This window comes from Phaseolus vulgaris, chromosome 8, assembly GCF_051622355.1.
Source record: "Phaseolus vulgaris cultivar YP4 chromosome 8, ASM5162235v1, whole genome shotgun sequence".
NCBI classification, from domain to species: domain Eukaryota; kingdom Viridiplantae; phylum Streptophyta; class Magnoliopsida; order Fabales; family Fabaceae; genus Phaseolus; species Phaseolus vulgaris.
Window position 1 is genome coordinate 19,914,530 of NC_143505.1, and position 25,732 is coordinate 19,940,261.

Consider the following 25,732-nt stretch of genomic DNA (forward strand, 5'->3'; position numbering starts at 1 on the left):
AAAGCACTGCATCTCTGATAAAATCATTAACCATATTTTGGAGGGATAAATAAGTGTAACTTTTTAACGTGAAAACTTTTTTACGTGAGTTTCACAAAAGTAAACTTCAACGTATTATATCAAAATAATAAAAGGCCTTATAGATTTTTTTATAAATTAAAATTAACTGTTAAAAATAAAAATAAAAAATTGAAGAAATTATATGCAAAAGAGTTTTTTTTTTCAAATGAGTTTATCCATAAAGTAATTTTAAATTTTTTTAAAAAACTAGAATTCAAATTTTGCTGATTTTTCTTTTCTATATAATTCATGGAAAAACTGATCTAAACAATTCCTAGCCAAGAAAGAAAAAAAAGAAAAGAGATAATGAAATCTGTAACCAATGTCAGATAATACCAACCTTTAACAAACTGTAATGGTTTTCATGTTCATCATGATGACATGATTGATACACACAGTATCTTATTGTAAGGATTGTAAAGTCAAGTTCTTTGTGCTTCGAGAAAGAGAAATGATAGAAAGCATAATCGAAAGTTTTCATGGTTTCATAGTTTCATAGTATATGTATTATTCCTTCAATAAATGATAGTTTAGGTAAGAAACTCATCATTTAGAACCAGCGCCGGACAACACTTCATTTAAGTTCCACTTCTTCCTCTTATAAGCTATGACCTGAAAACAAAGAGAAAAATGTGAACAGTGAAAACCATTAATATTCGTAAAATAAATGGTAGTTTTTTTTTTTTGCACTAAAATAGTGTATATTTTATAGAAAAAGTATGGGTAAATTTTTTTTTATATAAAAATAATAAATCATACTATATAGACACAATTTTAGATTGGAAGTTTATGACTTATTTATTTTCATAAAAAAATTATTTAAAAATGTAATTTCCAAAAAGAAAATACTAGTTTAGTGTGAAAAAACCAGCCATGGTTTCTTTGTTTTAAGTAACATGTTGAAACTTTAAAGAGAAAATTTATACCAGATGGCCAAAGCTGAGATTGTTTGTTTTGAGTTCAGACAAAGTTTGATCCTCTCTCTCAAGAAATTGAGTCTCATATTTGTCTGGATCAAGCTTTCCCTCACCACTTACAAACTCGGGCTCACACTCTTTCACCACGTACAATTCAATTTCTTCAGTTTGCAGCAAGGTTTCACTGGCAACATACTGCATGCGGATAGTACAACAACCTTAGCACCAAAAAGAGATATACTAAAATCAAAGGTTTCAGAAAATGGGAAGAGAAAAACCTGGCACAGTTGGTTGATTAACAATGTAGGTCTGCAGTTAAGGTATGGCCTTGCCAAATTGGGCACTCTTTCCTCCTCAAAAGAGACAAGTTTGATACAGATGTCCAACTGAAATTAGGTTAAAAAATCATTAATTCTTGTAGTAAAATAAACTATAATCAGAATAGAGTAACAAATATAGTGAAAATAGAAGACATTTTGTTGTAATCAGGGTGAACAAATAACGAATAGGGAGAAGAGAAGATGATAACATGCTTTTGACCTACCCTTCAATAGAAGGCTTATATCCACATAAATAGTAAATAGTTAAATAATATGTATTATAAGATGTTAATTTATTTACTTTATATACCTAAATTATAAGGAGATTTTTAAACAGAAAACAACCAATTACCATTCAAACCCTTGTCCAAATTCATACACCTAAATGCTAAATAGCTAAAGGTCTTCTCTGCTCATGCTTTTATAAGGATTTCCTTGTTCAACCCTACCATTATCATTGAAATAATAAAATGATAATAAATAGTGGAAAAAGCTTTTGCTCCAAGTTCTTCAAAATATAAAATCCTTTTACTAAGTTTGTACATATATCGCTTTATATTAATCAGCAATTAGAGTTAAGTATAGGTTTGAAGAAAAAAGGTACCTCATCATCATTTTGATTGGAGTTTTGCAGATGATCAATGAATCTCCCCAAGCGATTGCTCCTCGAAGAAGCAGCATGCCTAGCATTGGTGTGACTCCTCAGGCCAAATCGCCCCCATACAAGTTTATCAGATGAGCTAATGAGATCTTGCAATTGACATGTTACACCTGCAACTATGCTTGCAGTAGTCTCATGTTGAGAACTTTGTCCCTCTATCACAAACTCATTTATGTCACTGTCGGCTATGACTTGTGTCTCTCTCTCTTCAGCAACAGGAGGCAATGTCATGTCTCTGCTAGAACCAGATTCGGAAAATGCAGTTGCATTTCGTGAACTTCTTCTCAACGGTTGATTTGCACTCCTTGAGTATCTATCTTTTGACCTAGTTGTTGCAGCAGCAGCCTTCTTTCCCAGTGCATCACTTTGTCGTTCAAGAGTCTTGCCATACGCTTCTTGCATTGACTTCCAAATCACAAAAGACACCCCAATTGTTATAATTACAAAAACAAGCAAAAAGTCTTGTGGACAATGATAATATGTGGTTCATAGTTATTATGTTGTCCACACAACAAATCAAAGCTTTAAGGACAATATATAACTTTGTTGGAGCACTCTCAATCAACATACACATAACACTTCTTCTGATGCAATTATTCTGATACATAATTGCAGTGATTTTTTTGGAAGGTTAACACCCTCTTCCATGACACATGACAGCACTTCATAAGTAGGGATAAATGCTGCAAATAGTGAATTTGGCTAACCAATCATAGCTTTAATAACTGTAATTATAGGTTATGTGTGTAAGATTAGCAGTAGTGATGTACAATATTTTTGTAATGCTCACGGATAGATATGCCTCAAATATTTTTTTATATAGGTTGAGGCATAATATTGCTCCAATTTTTTAGATAAAAAAAATATATAACTGGAATTATATATAGAGAAGAGTACTTTTTTTATGGATTACAATAATGGTGTACTTCATTTTAATTTATGCAACTGAAAGAATGCAATTATTCTAAATCACTAGTCCTTAATTAGTTTTTAAATTGGCAAAATATTGAAGGAATTATGGGTAGTGCAACGAAAGGCTTTCTAAGGGTTTGAGTGAATAAGTGGTAATGTGGGGCATAAGGATTTTTTACTTGAAGGAGAGATAATGCCAAATCAAATGATACATTGTTTACTATCTTCTTCCTAACTTACTGATATTGGTTAAAGTTTATCAGAAATTATAAAATTATAAGTTAGACTTATTAAATAGTAAGAGTCATTGAAGTTGCCTAGTTAAAGTTTTTGACTTCAATATACATATCCACATAACTAAATATAGTCTAGTTCTGCCTTAACTAAAGCACTTCAGTGGACTAATTTATGAGAAAGAAAATTTAGTAACGTATCAATCTCACCTTTATATTATTCTTTGCATCATCCGAAAAAGCCATTTCCTGCGTCAAAACATTCTAATGAGGTTTTTCCATTTTAAAAATGAAAAACAAGGCAATGTTCATAACATATATATGGATATTACCTTTTCCTCGTATTCATCAATGTTGGGAAAAAGGAGATTAATCAACTCATCAAATTCGGTGTCTTCCCTTAGTGATCGTCGGCTTGAACAATGCGTACGACAAGCAGGACATTCATTGTTACTGCAATAAAACCATTCCATAGTATTCAAAATTATAAATGGAAAAAAACACCCAATTTGTATGTAAACAAAAAATGGTGGTAGTTTGAGGATAAACCCAAGGCGAAAGGATTTCTCTATGCACTCCTTGCAAAAGCGATGCAAGCACTCCATAACAATCCTTGTATTTCGAATGATCCCTACACAAATAAGACCATCATCAAAATAGTGAACAAAATAACAAGTTAGATATTATAAATCTATGTATCCCTATCACCCTTTAAGAAATTGTAATTTAAGAAATTCATAGTTGTTAAGTATCTCTTCTTATGTATTTCATATATGCATAAATATTTTTGATGGAGTTCTACAAATCTTGTGTACTGAAACTGAGCCAAGAAATCAAATTCAAGGTGAGTGTTGTCATTATTATGCTTTAGAGATTTTACTAAATAAATAAGAGATTTTACATAAGTTATTTGAATTATATTCAGAGATTAACATGGGTTTAGAACTTGAATTTTACACCAGTTTGGTTAGAACAGATATATGCTTCAACTTATACATCTTCTAATTTTCACGTAATATTTCCTTTCTCATAGTAGGATAAGTTTTAATCACCGAAACCCCAATCAAAGTGTAGATTTGTGAGCTCAAATCCTGATGAGTTAGCTCAAATATGTTGAATAAACTTTAAATGCTATTTTTGTGGGTTTTAAATTTAGAAGTTAGTAGAAAATAGAAGAATGAGAGTTTTGATAGGTGAAAGATCAAAAGTTGTGAGTGAGATTTTATTATGTTGTTAGTGGGGTTTTAAGGCCATAATGAGATTTTATTATTTTCTATTCTAGAAGAGCTTGATAATGTCTATAAATAGGTTGCTCTCAATTGTAAGATGCACCACATAAAGATATACGACGGAGAATGAAAGTTTTAATAGGTGAAAGGCCAAAAGTTGTGAGTGAGATTTTATTATGTTGTTAGTGGGGTTTTAAGGCCATAATGAGATTTTATTATTTTCTGTTCTAGAAGAGCTTGATAATGCCTATAAATAGGTTGCTCTCAATTGTAAGATGCACCACAAAAAGATATACAACAGAGAAAAAGAAGAAGAGTGATTTTGTAGAGAAAGAGAGTGTGTGTGTGTTAACTTTGGCCAAATTGATTGTTTTTACAATTTGGTATCAAGAGCCAATGGCAAATGTGACGGGTCAAATGCCGCTACAACGATTAACGAAGGCGACCAGATATGATAACTGGAGCATTCAAATGAAAGCCTTTCTTGGTTCTGAAGATGCATGGGAGGTGGTCGAAGAACCAACATATATCATGGGTTATACGACGACTCAAACCAAGGTGTTGAAAGAGACGTGATCAAAGGATAAAACGACATTATACATGTTGTTCTGAGCCATTGATGAGTCGGGCTTTGAGAAGATTGTCAGTGCAACTACTTCAAAAGAAGCGTGGGACATCTTAAAAAAGGTGTTCAAAGGAGCCGGTCGAGTTAAGCAAATGTGTTCACAAACTTTTCGTGGTGAATTGGAGAGCCTGATGATGATGGAGTCGGAAAGTGTATTTGACTACATCATGCGTGTACAGACTGTGGTGAATCAACTAAACCAAAACGGTGAAACGTTAATCGATGCACGAGTTGTGGAGAAGATTTTGAAAACATTAACCGACAACGCTCACAGTTGAAGAGCTCTTCGGTTCTATCGAGGCACATGAGCAACGAAAGAAGAAGGAGGAGGAGGAAACACTCGAGCAAGCACTTCAAATTAAGGGTCAATCATAGAAGAAAAGGTACTCTATCATCAAAATTCTCAAAGTAGAGGGTGTGGTCGTGGAAGTCATGGAAATGGTCGTGATGGTAAAGGCAACAATCATGAAGGGTACTATAAGGAGAAGGAACTGTCGAGCCAAACAAATTGGCATGGAAGAGGACGTGGTTGAGAAAGAGGAGGTCGATCGAATTATTCCAACATCGAGTGCTACAAATGTCACAAATATGGTCACTATGCGAAGGATTGCAATTCCAACAAATGTTATAATTTTGGTAAAGTGGGGCATTTTGCAAAAGATTGTCGAGCCGATATAAAGATAGAAGCCAACCTAGCCTTGGAAGACGAAACGAATGAAGGTGTTCCCTTGATGGCTCAAAATGAAGTCAATATTAACAATGACACTTTGTGGTACCTCGACTCGGGGGCAAACAACCATATGTGCGGTCACGGGTACCTATTCAAAGAGATGCAAAAGATTGAAGATGGTCATGTGTCATTTGGAGATGCATCAAAGGTGGAGGTCAAAGGTCGAGGTACAGTTTTCTACTTACAAAAAAATGGCTTAATTGGGTCACTCCAAGATGTTTATTACGTACCATACCTCAAAACCAACATTTTGAGTACGGAGCAACTCACAAAGATAGGTTACTCGATATTTTTAAAAGATCGGCTACTACACTTGAAGAACAAGCAAGGGTGTTTGGTTGCTTGAATTGAGATGACAAGAAATTGGATATACAAGATGAATTTGAGAAGCATACGAGAAAAATGTTTGCATATCGACATATAAGATAAGGCATCGTTGTGGCATCTCCATTTTGGTCACCTACATCATGGTGTCCTAAAAGAGTTAGTGAAGAAGAATATGGTGCACGAGCTACCCTAAATGGACTACGAGGAAATTTTTTGTGAAGAATGTGTGCTCAACAAGCAAGTGAGAACCTCGTTTCAAAAGAAGGCTGAATATTAGGCTGAACAAAATCTCGAATTGATTCATACTGACATACGTGGACCAATTACTCTCGAATCCTTCAACGGTAAAAGGTAATTCATTACCTTTATTGATGATTTCTCAAAAAAAACTTGGGTTTATTTTCTGAAAGAAAAATCCAAGGCATTCGAGGTGTTCAAAAAGTTCAAAGTGATGGTGAAGAAAGCAACTGATAGACACATCAAAGTTGTACGATCCGATAGAGGTGGTCAGTATACCTCGACGACTTTCATGGAGTATTATGAGGAGAAAGGCATAAGGCGATTTCTAACCGTACCGTACACTCCTCAACAAAATGGTGTGGCCGAGAGGGAGAATCAGACCATTCTCATCATGGTTCGGTCAATGCTTAAAAGCAAAAAGATGGCAAAGTATTTTGGGCAGAAGTCGTGCAATGTGCCATCTATGTGCAAAATCGTTGTCCACATGTGAAGTTAGATGATCAAACACCACAAGAGGCATGGAGCAGACAAAAGCCGACAGTTTCTCTCCTCAAAGTGTTTGGTAGTGTGGCTTATGCACACATACCAGATCAACAAAGAGCGAAGCTCGAAGAAAAACCAAAAGGTATATCTTTATTGGGTATGATGAGAAGACAAAAAGGGTACAAGCTACTTGACCCGATAAGCAAGAAGGTGATGGTGAGTCATGATGTGCAAATAAATGAAGCAAGCGTGTGAGATTGGAACAATTCAGAGGTTATCATTGAAGTTGGAGAATCATCAATCGTTGCATCATCAAGTATACAAAAAAATCTGAAACTACCAATGATGAAGATGAACCACGACAACCCAAAATGTGAAGTTTGCAAGATTTGTATGATTTGAAAAATGAGGTACACCTTGTATATCTTTTTGCAGATGCATAAAAATATTAACTTTGAAGAGGAGGTGCGAGATAAGAAGTGGCAAACTGCCATGGATGAGGAGATTAAAGCGATTGACCGCAACAACACGTGAGAGCTAACAAAATTGACAGAGGGAAGTCAACCCATTGGTGTGAAGTGGATATTCAAGAAATAGATGAATGCTCAAGGCGAGATAGAGCGGTACAAGGCACGACTCGTTGCGAAGGGATACAAATAAAAGGAGGGAATCAACTACGATGAGGTGTTTGCCTCCGTTTTAAGAATGGAGACAATTCAATTGCTCATTTCCCAAGCAACTAATTTAAATGGTCAATATTTCAAATGGATGTCAAGTCAGCATTCTTGAATGGTGTGCTTGAAGAAGAAGTCTACATCGAACAACCACCAGGGACATGAAAATCGGAGAAGAGAAAAAAGTGCTAAAATTGAATAAGGCACTTTACAGGTTGTAGCAATGTCCTTACGAGCATGCTCTTTACGCAAAGAATAGTGGAGGTAACATGATATGTGTTGCTCTTTATGTCAATGATCTCATTTTTATGGGTAACAATGATGAGATGATAGAAGAGTTAAAAGGTACAATGACATGAGAATTTGAGATGACAAATTTGGGATTGATGAAGTTTTTCCTTGGTTTGGAGGTTAGACAAGAAAAGACGGGTATTTTTGTATCATAGGAGACATATGCAAAAGGGATTTTCAAGAAGTACAAGATGGAAAATTGCAACCCAATATCAATACCAATTGAGCCAGGTGCAAAACTCTCGAAGTTCGATGGAGGAGAACATGTCGATGCGAGTATATACCGGAGTTTGGTAGGAAGCCTTCACTATCTCACATGCACAAGGCCTGATCTTTCATGAAATGTCGACATTATAAGTTGATTCATGGAGGAGTCGGTTTACTCACATTGGAAGACGTTGAAGCAAGTCCTACGGTACATCCAAGGTACTGCATCACTCGGATTGTTCTACTCGAAAGCAGAAGATTACTGGTTGATTGGTTACTTTGACAATGATTGGTGCAGAGACATAAATGATTAGAAAAGTACATTGGGACATGTATTCTTTATAGGCAACACAACATTTTCTTGGCTTTCAAAGAAGCGATTGATCGTGACGCTCTCGACATGTGAAGTTGAACATGTGGCAGCATCTTGGTGTGTATGTCATGCGATATGGCTTAGAAACTTGTTGAGCAAGATGGAGCTAAAGCAAATAGGTGCAACCGTGATTCATGTTGATAATAAATTAACAATTGAGTTAGCAAAGAATCCAGTGAACCATGAAAGAAGCAAACACATTGACGTTGGTTTTCACTTTATCTGTGATTATGGGAAGAAGGAAAATGTGGAATTGGTGCATGTGGCAAGTCAGAAACAAGTTGCGGATATCTTCACAAAACCGCTACCGAAAGTACTTTTCGTCAAATACAAGAAGATGATTAGTATGATGGATGGTAGAAACATTTAAGTTTATGGAGGAGTTTTGTTGAATAAACTTTAAGTGTTCTTTTTGTGGGTTTTAAATTTAGAAGTTAGTGGAAAATAAAAGAATGAGAGTTTTGATAGGTGAAAGGCCAAGAGTTGTGAGCGGGGTTTTAAGGCCATAATGAGATTTTATTATTTTCTGTTTTAGAAGAGTTTGATAATGCCTATAAATAGGTTGCTCTCTCAATTGTAAGATGTACCAGAAAAAGATATACAACAGAGAACTAGAAGAAGAGTGATTTTTTAGATAAATAGAGTGTGCATGTTAACTTTGGCCAAATTGGTTGTTTTTTCAAAATAGAGATCCATGTGTGATTATGCGGAGGAATCATATGAATTGCTATGAAAATTAAGTCACTACAAATTGCAAATTTTTTTGCATTGAGAGTATTGGGGAATTGCAATGGTTTTTTTTATTACTGTCAGGTTATTTTTTCTTGTACAAAAGCTTAAAGATGTAGGGTTTTGGTGGATGAAAGGCCAAACTGGTTTGAGGTGTTTTTGGGACTACAACATATAACTTTTTTATATTTGTAATAGAGTTGAAACATCCCTTAAATATTCTAAATTATTTATTTATTTTTGCTCATAAATAAATTGATAATAAAAATGTGTAGTCTCAATTATAAAAAAAAAAATATTTCTTTTTTATCAGCAAATTAATATATTCAATGCCATACGCTGTACAAAAGAAGAAAACTGAAAAAAAAAATCAAGAATCATGAAAACATCTCCTAGGTTCCCATCCTTATACTTGATTGTATTTTCCATGGATATCCCACCACAAAAATGCTCTCTTCACTAATTGATATCCTATTACTTGAAAACAAATATGTCACACTCATACTCAAAATTATCCTAATATGGTTAATGTTAGTTGATGTTGTCTTATTACTTGAAAACTCATACTCAAAATTATCCTAATCTAGTTAATTATCCTAATCTGGTTAATGTTGTATGTCATAAGGAATTGAGCTTAAGTGATTAAGGTTTGAATTAGAGCAAGATTTTTACATGAGCTTAAGTGATTAAGGTTTGAATTAGAGCAAGATTTTTACATGAGCTTAAGTGATTAAGGTTTGAATTAGTGTAATATTGCTACATGTAACAATAAATGCCATTACCTTAAACTAATGGCATTACCTTAAACTATAATGATCTGGATCATTTGGTTGCCTTAAAACTAATGGCAATAAGGTAGACTGAAACCTATATAAAATGACTGAGAAGCTTGGTTTAGGTTATAAATAGCCTTGTTGATCCTACATACTAATGTTTTGTCATGTGACTCAACTTGAAGCATGAAAAATTCTTCAATAGGAACATTAAGAAAGTCATTATATTGACATTAAGTTAGTTGATAGGCTAATGGCATAAGAGGAATAAAGTGGAGTAAATCAAAGAATGGCTAGTGAGAATGTTTCAATATAGTGATGACCAAAATGTTAATGAAATATTTTGAGCACAAATTCTTTACTAGACTATTTGGATGTTACATCACAGGAAATACCCATTTCCACCAAATGGGTTTTCCATCATTGGCAAAACAAGCAAGGGTGTAAGCATTTCATAGTAGAGTGAATTGTATATATCGCATGGCAATAAAGCCAAATTAGATTAATCATCAGGCCCAATAAGTGTGTCATAGTAAAAAGTAGACTTTGAAAAGGTATGACATGGTGAGATGAGATTACTTGGAGTATATGATGTTTAGATTAGACTTTTGTAGTACATGGATTAGGTGATCATGCCATGTTTAATAGAGAACTTTAAAAATACAAAGTTAGGTGGAATGAGGCTGCAGAGTTATGAGTTGGTTAGATTATCTTGATTGTTAAATTGTGCACCTATGAACATGCCTTTCAAATACCTTGGGCTATGGGTTGGGGTCAACCAATCAAGACATTATTTTTGGGAAACCAGTGATAATTGAATACGGGATAAGTTCGCAATTTGGAAATGAAAATTTCTATCCTTTATTTTTGTTGGAAGGGTATGTCTGGTTAAGTTTGTTCTTACTACCATTTCCCTCTTTTTCTTTTCTTTTTTCAAAATGTTCATTGTTGTAAGACAAATTAGGAAAATTCAATTGAATTTTAAGTGGGATGGGGTTTTGAAAAGAGAAAAATATCATGGGTTAAATGGGCGGACATATATAAAAGCAAAGGAACAGGGGTCTTCAGTGTAAGGGATATTAAAAGAATAAATCTTGCTGTTTTAGGTAAGTGGATGTGAAGATTGGGGACTGTGTCTAAAGGAAAATGGAGAAAGGTTATTGAATTATGGGGGTGGAGGTCTACACAAGAGAGAAATGGTTGTAAGGAATCTAGATGGTGGAGATATTAAAACAATTGGGACGAAATATGTGGGGAATTGGTTTTAGGACAATAAATCATGGGAAGTAGTAGATGGACAAGATATTTTCTTTTGGAAGGATAGGTGGGTTGGGGAGAAACCCTTAACGAAAAGTTGGACTAAAATATTTTCTAATACAAAAGACAAAGTTATAGGACTGTCCAAAGCTAGCTTATGGGTAGAAGGTAAATGAGAACGGAAGTTAGAGTGGAGAAAACCTTAATTTGAGTGGGAAAAATGATGGTAGATAGTTTTTTAAGTGGCTTAGAAACTATCAAGCCTAAATGGGAAAACAGAAACATGGAAATGGAATAAAACAGAAAATTGCATTTATTCAGTAAATCTGCATATGAATGTATTCAGTTGGGGGTTATAATGGACTGTGTAAACAACTTTTCTTATATGTGGAAAGTCAAAGCCCTACCTTCTGCGAAATTCTTTGGATGGAGACTTCTCAAACATAGGATACCAACCAAGTTGAGTGTAGAGTATAAAGGACTTAATCTATCTTCCTAGAATGTCCGATTTGTTCTTAAGCCTAGAATCAATTGAACATTTTAGTGTAGGATAGCCAAAAAAAGTTTGACAAATGTGTGAAAGATGGGTAGACATAACTAATGTGATTCATAATAACTTTACTAAAAATTTCAATCTTTTTTATCTATGGAAGCAAAGGAACCACTCAGTACATCCTAATGCTGAGGAATTTTATGCACTGCTCAGAGAAGTGTGAGGGACCGGATAAGAACCTATTGTCCAAAAGCATCCTTCTTGTATTCATATTGGTATATCAATCCCATACTATGCATAAAGCTAGTGTTATAGGTGCTTAATTGTTATCTGCAAGGGGCCTAGGTTCTGGTTTTTCGCTACATAGCAATAACAAAGCCTTTTTCAATTTGGCTAAGTTTATTTGCAGTTGACCGTATCTGCTGCTTAGGAAGATAAAATTTTAAATGTTGTTTTGGTTTCTTGCAGAGTTGGAAGAATGAGTATCTGTCAAAAAGAAGTATGTCACTGGATGAGGGCAGTCTGGCCAAGATCTCAAACCGAATAATGCAATGAAGATATGGCCAATGGCTTTTGGAAGGAGCGGGGGAGGCCAATGGAGGGTTGTAGGTCGTCAAGAGGTGGATGAGAGGTTTAGGAAGGAGCGGGGGAGAGGCCAGTGAAGGGTTGTAGGTCGTCAAGAGGTGCTACCACGTTTTTCTTTTCCAACTTTCCAGCTACACATGGGGAATACAATATGTTTAGGGTTTTTTAAAAATGGGCAAGAGTGAAAGAGGTTTTCATCTCGCGTAGACCAAATAGGTGGGGAAGGAGGCATGGGTTTGTGAGTTTCTTTGATGTAGTCAGAAGCTCTCTGTCCCAACCAGTCCTCGCTCATCGATTCCAGAGACTGACCTCAGACATCGCACACCGGTGCCTGATAGTGGAAGTGGGCCACGTAAGGGGGGCCCTAGACGCACCTATCAGGAGATTGGTCAGTCTTCGGACATCGGTACCACAGACATCGACGTCAAAAGGAGAGATCGGACGTCAACGGTCTGAATGTTATAGTGGGCCACGTAAGGTGGACCCTAGAATTATACTAACTTATCAGTTAAAACGTCAGACAAGAGGGAAGCCTAAGTCACGATGGATTCATGCACGTGGTGTGTATAGCGCATTCAGGCGCGACACGAGTAAGTAATCCTTGGAGGCTCTAAGGCCCACTAGGGTTAGGGTTTTCAAGGAAGTTGCATGCATGACACGTGAATACTTAGGGCACCCGCAGAAACAGATGGCGCCATAGGTGCACAAGTTGGTACCTAGGTGGCCACTCTGTTAGTCGTTGCACTCCAGTTAAGGGAAGTTCTATGTGCCAGATACGCTAAGATTATGTAAATAGCGGCGCAAGGACGTTCCCCAAGGAACCCTAGACAAGGGTAACATAACAAAGGTAAACTCTAGTTTCAACCTATATAAAGGGTGCCAAAAATCCTAGCAAGGTACACAATTTCTAAGACAGAAACTACTTTATACACTTAGTGTTTCTTTGCCCTAATACTGACTTGAGCGTCGGAGTGCAAACGACCGTAAAGGCGCCCTTTGTCTTTGCAGGTGAGAGATTCTTTGATCAAGGAAGTACGATTCTCAGGCGGATATAGGAGGGCCAAAGACTGTCCTTCGAGTCAACTGGCGGGAACACTCTCCAAATGTGAAATGGAAAAGAACTTATTTTAGTACCAAGCCGCAAGTTCTACCGTGGATGGCTAGCAGTGTGGTGGGTAAAAGGTTGCCAGATCTCAAATTCAATTAACTCCAAGAAGAATTCTTCAAAGGCGAGATTAGTATGGTTAGGGTGAGATATATGAAGGATAATCTAATTTTACTAACACCTAGAGAGGGAGAACGTATCAACAATATTATCAAACTTAAGAAGGATTGGTTCGATAGTGTGTTTAGAGACTTTAAGTCATGGTCTGACTCCCTTGCTGCCAGTCATAGATTGATATGGGTTAGATGTTATGGTTTTCCCTTAAGTCTGTGGAATAAGGATTGCCTTTCAAAGGTGGTTGGGGAAGTGGCTACCTTGGTATCCATTGATGATGGTACAGTTTTGTGGGAAAATCTTGAATATGCTAGAATCCAAGTGAGGACCAGGAAGTCCAGTAGCGCTTCCTTGACAAAAAAATTGTGAATTAATGGAAAAGCATACTGTGTACGTATTGTAGAGGAGATCTTTAACCAAGTTGGGGAATCATGCGAGTGCATGAGGTTTTGTTATGCTTCTTCAGACAGTGTGTCTTTAAGGGATTCTTTTGTCCAAGAAACCATCTTTTCCGGGAGGAAGAGCGACGAAGGGGAAGGAGAGTAGTTAAGGCAAGAGATCACATGCAAGAGGGACAGTTAGGATTTCTCAACGACTAATACAAACAAAAGTTTAGTTGAAGAATGGATCTCAGGCAGTGGGAAAGAAGTGCAGAAACAAGGTATGTTTCCTTTCATAAAAGAAGATTTGCATGTGTAGATGGGATCAACAGGATGTATCAGTGCTGGAACAAGTAAACAGTGTGAGTCAAACTTTTCAAAAAGTCATTTTTAATAATGGAAAATGCTGAGGCCCATCTACAAGGCAGTGAAGACCAACTCGTTACGAGAAGCGTAGAGGGTGCGTTGGAAGGTCCATAATCAAAGTGTGTGGGGGGTTGCGGGGGACGACGTCGAAGTAAGGTGCAGTAAGGAAGGTGGCTTCAGTAGTGAGGGGGAGAAAGGGGAACCAAAACATACTCCGAAAGCGGAAGAAACATTGATAACGACGGAGGCACATAAGCGGGTTCATCTGCGGGTAACGTTGGGGTTGTGTTTGAACACTATGAATCTAGTGAGGGTCCGTAAACAAGTCTTATCAATCGGACCTATGAAGCAACCATGTGCGACAGTGGTAGTGCGACAACAGCAGGTGCAAACCTGTTTAACGGGCACAAGCAGAGCGAAATACAGAGTCCGTCAATGGAGGATAATTTCAATACCCCTTTGCATGTGTGTAGGCAGAGGGAATTGTGGGAGAAGGGGGAAACCAGTGCGAGACAAAGGTAGATATCCAAGGGGGGAGCAGGATCCCTACACTATGGGAATAACTCATCTTCCAGGTTCAGTTTTAATTCTAGTTATGCTTCTTAAAGTGACATTTTTCTATGTAATAGTAGATTGAGGAAGGAGGGTAACCCAGACGACCCATGGGAGGTGGGTAAACTCTTAGGAACGTCATGTTGCAAGAATGAGTAGGAGATAATTGAGGAATTTAGAAGGATCGAAGATAGAGATAAGGAGCTTAGGGAGAAGTCAGAGGAGGGAACCCAACATGACTTATCATGATTATTGTCAACCTTAATATAAGAGAGTTAGGAGGGGGGATAAAAGCTAAATATATTAGGCAAATTATTGCTAAGGAGGGTGCGGATTTATTGTGTCTTCAAGAGGTTAAAGCATCTACTTCTTTAGATTCTAGATGCTTTTCACTATGGGAAGATAATAAGGTAGATTGGATCCACAATGAAGGCGAAAGTGGAGCAGGGAGTTTGCTAACTATGTGGCATAAAGATGTGTTTGGCTATGAGAGGCATATGGAGGGAAAGGGTTATATAGCTATCTTTGGGCAACATATTGCATCGAAGTGTCTTTGTGCAGTGATAAATATTTATGCCTCATGCAACTTGGTTGAAAATGAGGCTCTTTGGGCGGAGCTGTCGAATATCAGGGGTGCTCATCAGAACTTGCCCTGGTGTTTCTGTGGTGAATTTAATGCAGTTAGGAATGAAAGCGAAAGAAGAGGGTCTAGCGTTAGGGGTAACAAAAAAAACAAGATCAGGGGTTTTAATAGCTTTATTGAGAGGAATTATATGGTGGAATTACCAGTTGTAGGAAAGAAATACACTTAGTTCAAAGTTAGCGGTTCAGTGAAGAGCATACTTGATAGGGTGATGGTGTCGGGGGAATGGATCCCAAGATGGCCCGGGTGTAAACAGTATGTTCAACCGAGAGTGGTTTCAGATCACTGTGCCATTGTGGTGAAATCTCTAGTCAGAGACTGGGGTCCAAAAACCATTCAGATCCATTGATGCTTAGTTGTTGGAGCCTGGGTTTAAGAAGATGCTAGAGGTTAAATGGAGGTCATACTGTGTTCAAGGTAATAGCATAACTAGGTTCAAAGAGAAGCTGAAATTGCTAAAGGTTGACTTAAAGGTTTGGAATCGAGATGTGTTTGGAAGTATGGGTACAAGTAAGAAGAGGATTGTGAAGGAAATAGAGGATATCGACAACCAAGATGATACCAATTCAATTGGAGAAGAGGCAATGTTGAGAAGAATGGAGCTTATAAGCCAGTTGAGGTTTCTTGATTCAAAGATGGAATCCCTTTGTAGGCAAAAAGCGAGAGCCAAGTAATACAAGGTACTAATACTCTATGCTAAGGTGGAGATGTTTAAGAAATGAAGTGAAAGGTGTGGAGGTAAATAATTTGTGGAGTGAGGAACCCGAAGTAGTACACAGGGAAGCCAAAAATATGTTTCAAACTAGATTTCAGGCAACACAAGATTTTAGGGTTAGACTTGAAGGAATTGAGTTTAAGATTTTATCTCTAGAGACTAGTGTTAGTTTGATTGCTGACTTCACAGAGGAGGAAATAAAGGAAACAGCTTGGCAATGTGACGGTTCAAAAAGCCTTGGTCCGAACGGGTTCAACTTTAATTTAATAAGGGATAATTGGCATGTTCTTAAACAGGACATTATAGAAGTTGTGAAGTCGTTTAAGGAATCAGGGTGCATTCTAAAGGGGTGTAATACTTCATTTATAACATTAATACCTAAAGTGACAGATCCCTCTTCTTTAGACCAGTATAGGCCTATCTCCCTTGTGGGAACCCTATATAAAATTATTACCAAGGTGTTGTCATGTTGGGTAAAGGAGGTTCTTCCGTTGGTAATTGATGCTAGTCAATCGGATTTTTTGAAGGGAAGAGTCATGTTAGACAGCGTGGTTGTGACCAATGAGGTAGTAGAGAAGTTAAGAAGGAATGGTAGGAGAGGTTTGTGTTTAAAGGTGGACTACGAAAAGACATATGACTCAGTCAGGTGGGAATTCCTTTTTTACATGTTACAGAGGTTGGGCTTCCATAGTAAATGGTTAAAGTGGGTAAAATGGTGTTTGGAGTCTGCATCGGTATCTGTGTTGGTCAATGGAAGCCCTACGAGGGAATTTAGACCAACAAGAGGGTTGAGACTGAGAGATCTCTTAGCCCCGTTTCTCTTTCTCATTGTTGTAGAAGGGTTAGCAGGGCATGTAAGACAAGCTCTCAAAACAAGACTCATTAAAGATGTCAAGGTGGGGAGGAATGAGGTTGAAGTTTGTATGTTGTAATTTGCTGACGACACCCTGTTCATGTGCGAAGATTCTTATAATAGTGTTTTTACTATAAAGCAATCCTAAGGTGTTATGAGATTCCCTTTGGGTTAAAAATCAACTTTCACAAATCCAAATTGGCTAGAATAAATGTTGAAAGGAATGTTCTACGGTTCTATGCGAGTACCCTAATTTGTGCTATTATGGGGGTTCCATTTAAATACCTGAGAATTGTTGTTGGAGGCAACCCAAGAAAGACGTCCTTCTGGGAGCATATCCTTAATAAGCTAAGTGATAGACTGAGTACTTGGAAAGGGAGGTTCTTGTCTCTGGCAGAGAGGATTTTCTTAGTAAAATCGGTTCCTACGGCTTTGCCCTTGTTCTACTTATCCTTTTCTAAAGCTCCGGGCGTCGGTGTATAACAGAATCATTAGTATCCAAAGAAGCTTTCTTTGGGCGTGGTGAAGAGAAAAGAGGTCAATCGCCTAGGTAAGTTGGGACAAAGTGTGCAAACCGATGGAGAAAAGGGGTTGGGGATCAAAGATATTAGTCGATTCAATAGTTTTCTTTTGGCTAAGTGGAAGTGGGGGCTAGTAAGTGAAGAACAAGGAAAGTGGAAAGAAGTCTTGGTGTCAAAATATGATATGAACGATCGTGTGTAGAAGCGTCTAGGTCCTCTCGTAAGAGATTTCGAAGAACGATTAGGCTTTGGACAAAGGGAACCTTTAGGTGGCTTCCGATTATACCAAGAACAAGAACAATGATAGAGAATTGAGAAAAGGAAACAAACTGCATATATTATTCATGTATCAAATAATAGTTCAATACTCTATTTATAGAGTACTAAAGATTATAAAATCTTAATAAAATCCTAACTAATTAAATAAATGATAAAATCCTAATAAAATCTTAACTAATTAAATAAGTGATAAAATCCTAATAAAATCCTAACTAATTAAATAAATGATTAAATCCTAATAAAATCCTAACTAATTAAATCTTAACAACCCAACAATAATATTAATCAAATCCCAAAACTTTAGGATATAACAAAATATTTTATGGAAATAGATCGAAGACCAGGCAAAACTTCAATCGTGGTGGTGGAGAGACTTCACTAAGGTTTGCGGTGAGGAGGTAGAAGAAGGGTGGTTCCAATCAGTTATACAATGGAAAGTTGGATCGGGAGATAAGATTAGATTTTGGGAGGATGTATGGTTGGGGAGTAATAAACTTTCTAATCTTTTCCCTAGGTTGTTCTCTTTGTCTATGGATCAAGGGAGTAAAGTGGGAGAGGTTGGAGGTTGGGAAGGGTCGGTATGGAGGTGACGGTTAAGGTGGAGAAGGGAGAGGTTTGTGTGTGAATCATTACAAGAGGAAGAATTGTATAGGATTATCTCTACGGGCTCTATCAAGAGGGAGGAAAATGATATGAAAATTTGGAAAGACGATATTATAGGGGATTTTCGGTGAAACCAGCCTATGATTGCTTAGGTAACTATGGAGCAGGGCAAGTTAAAGGTATTTTTTATCAATTTTGGAAAATTAAAGCTTTTCCCAATGTTTTAACCACTGCTTAGAGGATTCTAGTAGATAAGATACCAACATGCAGTAACCTTAGTAGGAGAGGAGTGATAGTGACAGTGACATATTCTGGGTGTGTGATGTGTAGGGGCACAAAGAAGACAACTCAACATTTGTTCTTTGATTGTGATGTTGCTCAGCGGGTTTGGTCCGTTTGTTTTAGGTGAATAAGTACTTTGGGTGTTCAACATAAGGATTTGAAGGTTCATTTTGAAAGTTTTTTTTTGGTCCATTTGAACTCTAAGCAAAATTTGGTGTGGAAGGGTACGTAGATGACAATAGTTAGGGGTATTTGGAAATAGACGAACACAGTCATTTTTAAGCTAAGGTGTATTGGATGTGGAGTTTTTTCTAGATGGCTCAACTTAGATTGTGCCTTTGGTTGAAACATAGGGTTAAAACCTTTAACCATTTTTTTTGGATTGGCACTTAATCTTGTGCATTAAAAAGCTGCAGGTAAATTGGCTTTCTTTTTGGAGAAGAAGGGATCACGAGTATATGCATGGAGTTCTTAGATGCTGGTCCCCTAGTTGTTTTCTAGATGTTGTTATCTATGCAGGCAACGACCCTGGTGTTGGTGTCGTAGCTCAACACCCAGTTCAACAGAGGCAATATTCCTCTGAATCTGTATTCTGGTTTTTGTTTTATGGGTTTGCAGGAAGATGCGGGGTTCCGCAGGTTTTGTTTATGAAGGACCAAATATTAAATGTAGAATGTTGCACATGTGTTTATGTTGAAGTTAAATTCTGTTTTGTCTTTTGATCTGGGTATATGTAGGGTTAGGTAGGTAGGAGTATGGTTCATGCTGCTGTCTTCATTTTTTGACAGTCAATGGAAGGGGCTTTTCCAGGCTCTTCCTGTTGCTCTCTTTTGTGGGGCATATATATATGTGAAGGGAGATTTAAAGATCCTTGATGTTTTGGTTTAGTCTAGTGTTTTTTTAGAGAAAGAAGTGGTTAGGATGGTATCGGGATACCTATGAAGAGTCATGTTTTAATTCAATTAATTTTTTGTTGATAAAAAAATAAAGGGAATAGAAAATAAAAATGTTGATTAAGAGAAGAAAAGAAAGTTCGAAGATGGTGAAAACAAAACTAACCAAGGGGTGGTATGATTAAAAACATTATATAAATGTGAGTATAGTCAAGGGGTGGTATGACCATGAGCTAAATATAAGACACTAGAGCACAAGAAGATGCAAAACTAAGCAAAGAATGAGAGATAAATGTTGGGATTTTTATAGAAGCACATACATGAAAAGAAGTATGTTCATGCACACACATATGCTTTGAATTTATTTGTTTATGTCCAAATTGACAGAGAATAACCTCTGCTGATAAAGTTTATTAAGTAAAACAAAAATTGAAAAGGTTTGCTTGCCGGTATACACTTTATAAGCAACAATACAAATAAAACTTAATTCCAAAGTTAATCAGAACATGACATTTTATAACTTAATTTTGAGTTAGCTTCGTCAAAAACCACCTAAGACTTTTAGTTAAGTTTTGATATCAAAATTTGTTGTTCACTAAAAAGATAGCATGAATTTATCATCATATAACATTTTATCACAATTATCTTGACAATTAAAAAAAGTACAGTAATCATTGTCTTATTTTACTAAAACAATTATGTTTCAACAAAACCCTGCTTCGATTATATTTTAGTTCTCTAAAATAAAGTATATACATACCAAGACAGATTGGGCATTCAACATCCTTTCGCATCTCCTCCAAGTTTAAAGCAAACAACCTAAAAAATCAAACGTTAGGATATTGTGAAAACTCAAAGTTGTCAAACTTAAACTTTTTGGTTGAATTATATAGTTTTTCTAGCTTGACAATATATATTAAATTCATTAAAACGATAAAATTAAACAAACAAGAGGCCCAGTACACAATAGATAATAACAATTTAATAATATTATATTGTTTTCTATTACACTTTTAACTGAGGTAAGTTTGTTCCTTTATTTCTTTATGTTTAAAATGTTTCAATTTGGTTTATCTAAAATTGACACGTTTAGTCTCAAATTTTAGAAAAAATACTTATACCAAAACCTTTAGTAAGGTGTATGAGACATGATTGTATACTATATTAAACAAGTATATATTACAGTAAATTTGTAGTGATGTGATTTTCAATGTGGTTTTGGTGGTTAGTTAGATAGATATAAGAATGAGATACCTTCCAGTACTTTTTTTTAATTATTAATTTATTATCTACTGATAAAAAAAAATATATCACAATAAACTTATCAAGAAATTATTCTAAAAAAATGAAAAAAAAACACTTTATAATAAACTAAAAACACAAGTTAAAAAAAGAATTTAATTTTTTCTTTTGTCTTATCTTTCTTTTTCGTGTTTATGACAATTTTGTCCAAACAAACCCTATATCATAAAACTATATGAGGATTTTATATATATATATATATATATATATATATATATATATATATATAATATCTAAAAGTAAGCACCGTTGTTGATCGGACATTTCGATTACATTCGGGAGGGAATTATATTATATTGAGGCAATCTAATTTCAAATAGTCTAAGCATATTGGGATGACCTTAGTTAGGTATTTTAATGCTTAAAAAAAACAAAACACGTTAGGTATTTTAATAAATAAGATTAGTTTTAAAATACTCAAAGTCCATTAAGATATATTCATCTAATTAAACTAAAATATTTAGGGATGGCAAAGCGGGGCGGGCCGTGCAGACCGGCCCGCGGTCCGCTGCTAAAAAACGCGGGGCGAATTAACCTTTTCAACCCGCTAACTCGCATTGGCCCGCCCCGCATTAGCCCACAACTCGCGCGGGCAAGCAGCGGGGTGGGGCGGGCGGGCCCGCTAACCCGCAAGAAAAAAAAATTGGCACTTAGCAGCAGCAAGACAACATAATTAAGTTTTCACAAAATTTCAAAGAAAGAAACACAACACAATCGCGTCAATAATGTTTATGTTTAATGTTTTGGAATTAGGTATTTTTAATGTTTTGAAAGTGGGAGAATAGTGATATTAGATATTTATCTTAACGTTTAATGTTTTGATGTTTGACTATGTTTGGAAAGGAAGAAAAATAATTTAGGTTTGATAGTAACAAATATACAGGTTTAATTTGACAATTTTTTAAGAACAAAATGTAAAAAAAAAATATATTTAATTTTTTTTAAAAAATGCGAGCTGGCCCGCAAACCCGCGGGCCAACTCTTATGTGGGGCGGGTTGAAAATTCTAGCCCGCAATAACTTTGCAGGGTGGGCTAACCTGACCCGCATTTTTGTGGGCCAAGCGCAGGACGGACTGACCCGCTTTGCCACCCCTAAAAATACTAATAGAACCTTAGCTAAACAGAGCCTTTATCCTAAAAATAACTTATTTATATCCATAATTTTTTTTTATTGTATATTAAGATTTCACAACGTGATGACAAACATATTTTCCTAGAGATATAAATGAATAAAATTAATAAAAATATTTTTACAGAATTACAAATTAAATCCAATATTGATTGCACTATAAAATATCTTTAATTTCAACTCATTAACCACCCTTTCACTCATTTGAAAGTAATATTTCGCATACGAAAGGAAAGATATTATCTATATTCCATATGATATCCTATGTATTTTTATAATATGTATTTTTATAACAAATATTGTCAAAAAAAAAGAAATTATCAAAGCACATTGCACAAAATCAAAACTATTTGTAATCTCTATAAAAATGACAAGAAGATTTTCTTCAAAGCTTATAAAAGACTGAAAATCATGAACACAAAGAACAAAAATTATTATATTATTAAATCCTTATTACATATGGAATCATAAACTATCAAACCATCTAGTTTATGATGTATCTATTATTAAATGAAGAGGTATTATCATCAAAGATGCATTAGTATATCTTTGAGTTTTTTTCTACCATTTTTATTAAAATTTCTATTTAGTCAAAAGTAGCAGATTAAATAATATTTGTGAAAGTTGAAAACAACTAAGAATATATGATGTTTTTTTTTTATTTTAGAAAGACGAATTAAGAGTTTTTTAAGAGTAACATTGCACACTCATGTAAGTCAAAAAGTGATAGGAAAAAATAGTTATTACAACTAAGATTAGTTATAATAAAAATCTTCTAGAATTTGTTGAAAGAAAACTAGATACAACTGAATCAATAACAAAACTATATGTTCTTCTTATACTTGTATGTTCTCTACTCTATTAAACCTTTGAATTCAAGTTTAAAAAAAAACTGTTTTTATCAAAATTCATCTATTAGATTGTCTACCAGTTGCTTTTTGTTTTCCAAATAATTACAAAATATTCTTAAACATTCAATCCACTTAGAGTTAACTTGATACTTAAATTAGCATTATAGTATTAGAGTATCATTATTTGAATTGTGTCTTATTGACAAGATGAATGAGAGACACCCTTCAGTATCATTGGACTTTCCAATAGATTTCAGAACAAAAGAAGAAAGAATACACCACAGAATGAAGGACATCATAGCAATAGACATAGAGCCTAACAATACCATCTAAAGAGGATGAAGATTGAATGTGCTTTACAACACCAACCACTACAACAAACAAATATGTTGATTTAAAGGACACTTAACCTCTAGTTGTTAGACAACACTCACGAAGAGTTTACACCATAAAAACTACTATTTAGTAAGTAAGGAAAGGTTAAGGACCAATCCTTATGAGTGATGATAAGTAACTTCTTAATCAACCTTCTACCCATCAACCTTTTGCCTCATAACCATACTTTTAGTTACACCAAACTAAACTATTAAACCATACATGCCCATAAAAAGAGTTTAATAGGGTATTGTTCAAAAGTTGGAAGTCTGATATAAATATCATTTGTGTAAGTGGTGAGTAGAGTAGGAAGGAGGAAACATCATGATAGTATCTATTTCCGTTTTGTTAGCTTATGATGTGCAGGAGATACATATCAACAATGTAAAAAAACATGTGGCTGGTGAAATGCAAAAACATATGCAGCTGAATCTCAATAACACTCTTGCAAAATTCACAATGAGATGGAGGTTGCATCAGATATACAAGAAGAAAAAAATCTCAATAACAAGTTGTTTCAAAATCAAAACATTTGTGTTTTTGGTCAAATTCATAATCCCGAAGGAGAAAACAAAAATTAAAGATAGACATTGTTATAATTTAGGTATAAAGGATCAAGAGGTTATGCAGTATTCATACAATAATTCTAGGAATCTTTATGTAATGTGCCTCCATAATTTTTTTATGTTTAAAGGTATATTTTACAGGAGGTGTTATAAAGATGATACATCATGTTTATGGGTTGGAGCACCCCAAGGTCAAGACAAATGTTATCACAACTAATTAAGAGCGTATATATGAAGGAAACTTTCAAATCTTCAATATCATAAATAAACATTTTGTCACATCTTTCACTTATTGAAGTTAAGTATTTGTTAAGAAGATTGTGCATTTGTATATATTATTTGATGTTATTAATGTCTTGAGATTAAGGAATTTTCTAGGAATGATTTGTTTACTAATATAGAATACTTTTTGTAATTAAGATTAATCTAGTATTAAAAGTCTTTTTAAAAGTATAAATGCTTGTACATTACACCATCTACCAGTTATTATGAATTATCCAGATAATTGCAAAACCCTTTAAACTTTATATTTAAATTTTAAAGCTAACATTATTTCAAATTATTTGTAGAATATTCTGTAAATATTAAATTGAGTAAATCACTATTCTGTATAATTGTTTACTTTGAAAAAAGAAACTAAAATTCAAGTAAAAAACAATAAAAAAATATTTATAATAAAAAGATAAGAACATATGTTTTTTTAATAAAACTCATATTATCAGTACAATCACATTGAAAAAAACATAAAACTAAAAAAAACAAAAGTATATAAGAACACTATACCAAAAGAGAGAACAAAGGTTTGCACATTTTTTAATTAATAAAAGCCTAAACAACATTTTGGAACAACCCCTCCAAATGAATATGTCTATATTGTTAACATGTGACTATTCTAGTCATTTGGATTGAATAAAGTTAAACCAATTTAAATAGAAACTCTTCACTGAACTTTTCCCTTTCATAATGAAACTTGTCAGAATTGGTATAAATTTTGCAAAAATAAGTTAATGAATAAATATAGCTGAAAATTAATTTGCATACACTAATTGACTAGAAAAAAAGTTTTTCTTTTATGAAGACAACAAAATAGTAGAATCAATAACATTATCTTAAAAAATATTTTTTGATGCTTGAGAAAGATGCCAATTTTTTGTTGGAAGGCATTGAAGACTCAATTTACAAAATTAGAATTCAAGAAACTAAAATTGCAACAAAAGGCACAAATTTCAATTAACAAAAATATTATTTAATGATCATTACTTCAATTATAATTAAAAAAATAACCATTAATAAGATTATGGTGCACAAATTGAAAAAAAATTAACACAATTAATTATGTTAGAATTAACTAATATAAGAAAATTCACAGAGCAACAAATTAAAAATAAAGTCTAATTAAAAATAAAGTCAGGAAAAAATAAAAAGGGAAATTAAATTTAATAAAACAAAAAATAGGTAAATAAAAATTGGGCTAACATACACTTTATCATCGTCGTCAATCGCCGGTTGACTTGTAGGACCTAAGAAAACATGTAAGAGAAGAGAAGGTAAACAACAACAATAAAAAATAATCCAACAACAATAACAGTACAACATCAAGAAAAAATAGTTGTAAAGATAAAGCAAAAAAATAATTGTAAAGATAAAAGCAGGATCGTGAGCAATGAATGTCAAAGACTAAAAAATTCCACATATATAGAAGAGAATTCTAAATGATTTGGAAAATTGATCACAAAATTTAATGTTTTAAATTGCAATCATGATTTAAACTTCACCATGTTCCTTAACATTGCAAGAAATTGAGAACACACATAACCAATGCAAATACAATTATGATGCATCTGGATAAATAAAAAATTTGGGAATCATGACTGTAATCTCAATAACCAGTATCGAAAACATTGATAGTAATTAATTAACAAAACTAACCTTGAGGTACATTTTGGCGAAGCTTTTGCTTTTGCTTGCTTCTCTTATTATGCATAGGGTTAACCTTGGTGTTTCAAGTGTGTTCTACACTAGCTATTCTCTAATATATTTGAAGAAAGAAAAGAATAGGTGGAAGCAGCAAAAGAAAGGTGAC

The 25,732-nt window shown here is 34.7% G+C and overlaps 1 protein-coding gene across 1 annotated transcript; it reads right to left on the reverse strand.

Annotated features, from left to right (window-relative positions):
* Positions 1-375: 375 nt before the first annotated feature.
* On the reverse strand, positions 376-25,732 carry LOC137825749 (putative E3 ubiquitin-protein ligase RING1a). The gene is made up of 10 exons (XM_068631508.2): positions 25,579-25,732; positions 25,130-25,169; positions 20,186-20,244; positions 3,653-3,734; positions 3,436-3,556; positions 3,314-3,352; positions 1,902-2,363; positions 1,256-1,363; positions 987-1,172; positions 376-672 (listed from the first exon to the last, which is right to left on the reverse strand). Exons 1-10 carry the CDS (start codon positions 25,631-25,633, stop codon positions 607-609), a joined length of 1,218 nt encoding a protein of 405 aa, XP_068487609.2. The 5' UTR covers positions 25,634-25,732; the 3' UTR covers positions 376-606.

Coding starts and splice junctions, on each gene's coding strand:
- LOC137825749 (XM_068631508.2), bottom strand. CDS start 25,633: ATGCATAATAAGAGAAGCAAGCAAAAGCAAAAGCTTCGCCAAAATGTA. Junction 25,170..25,578: donor TCGCCAAAATGTACCTCAAG/GTTAGTTTTGTT, acceptor ATGTTTTCTTAG/GTCCTACAAGTCAACCGGCG. Junction 3,353..3,435: donor TTGATGAATACGAGGAAAAG/GTAATATCCATA, acceptor GTTTTGACGCAG/GAAATGGCTTTTTCGGATGA.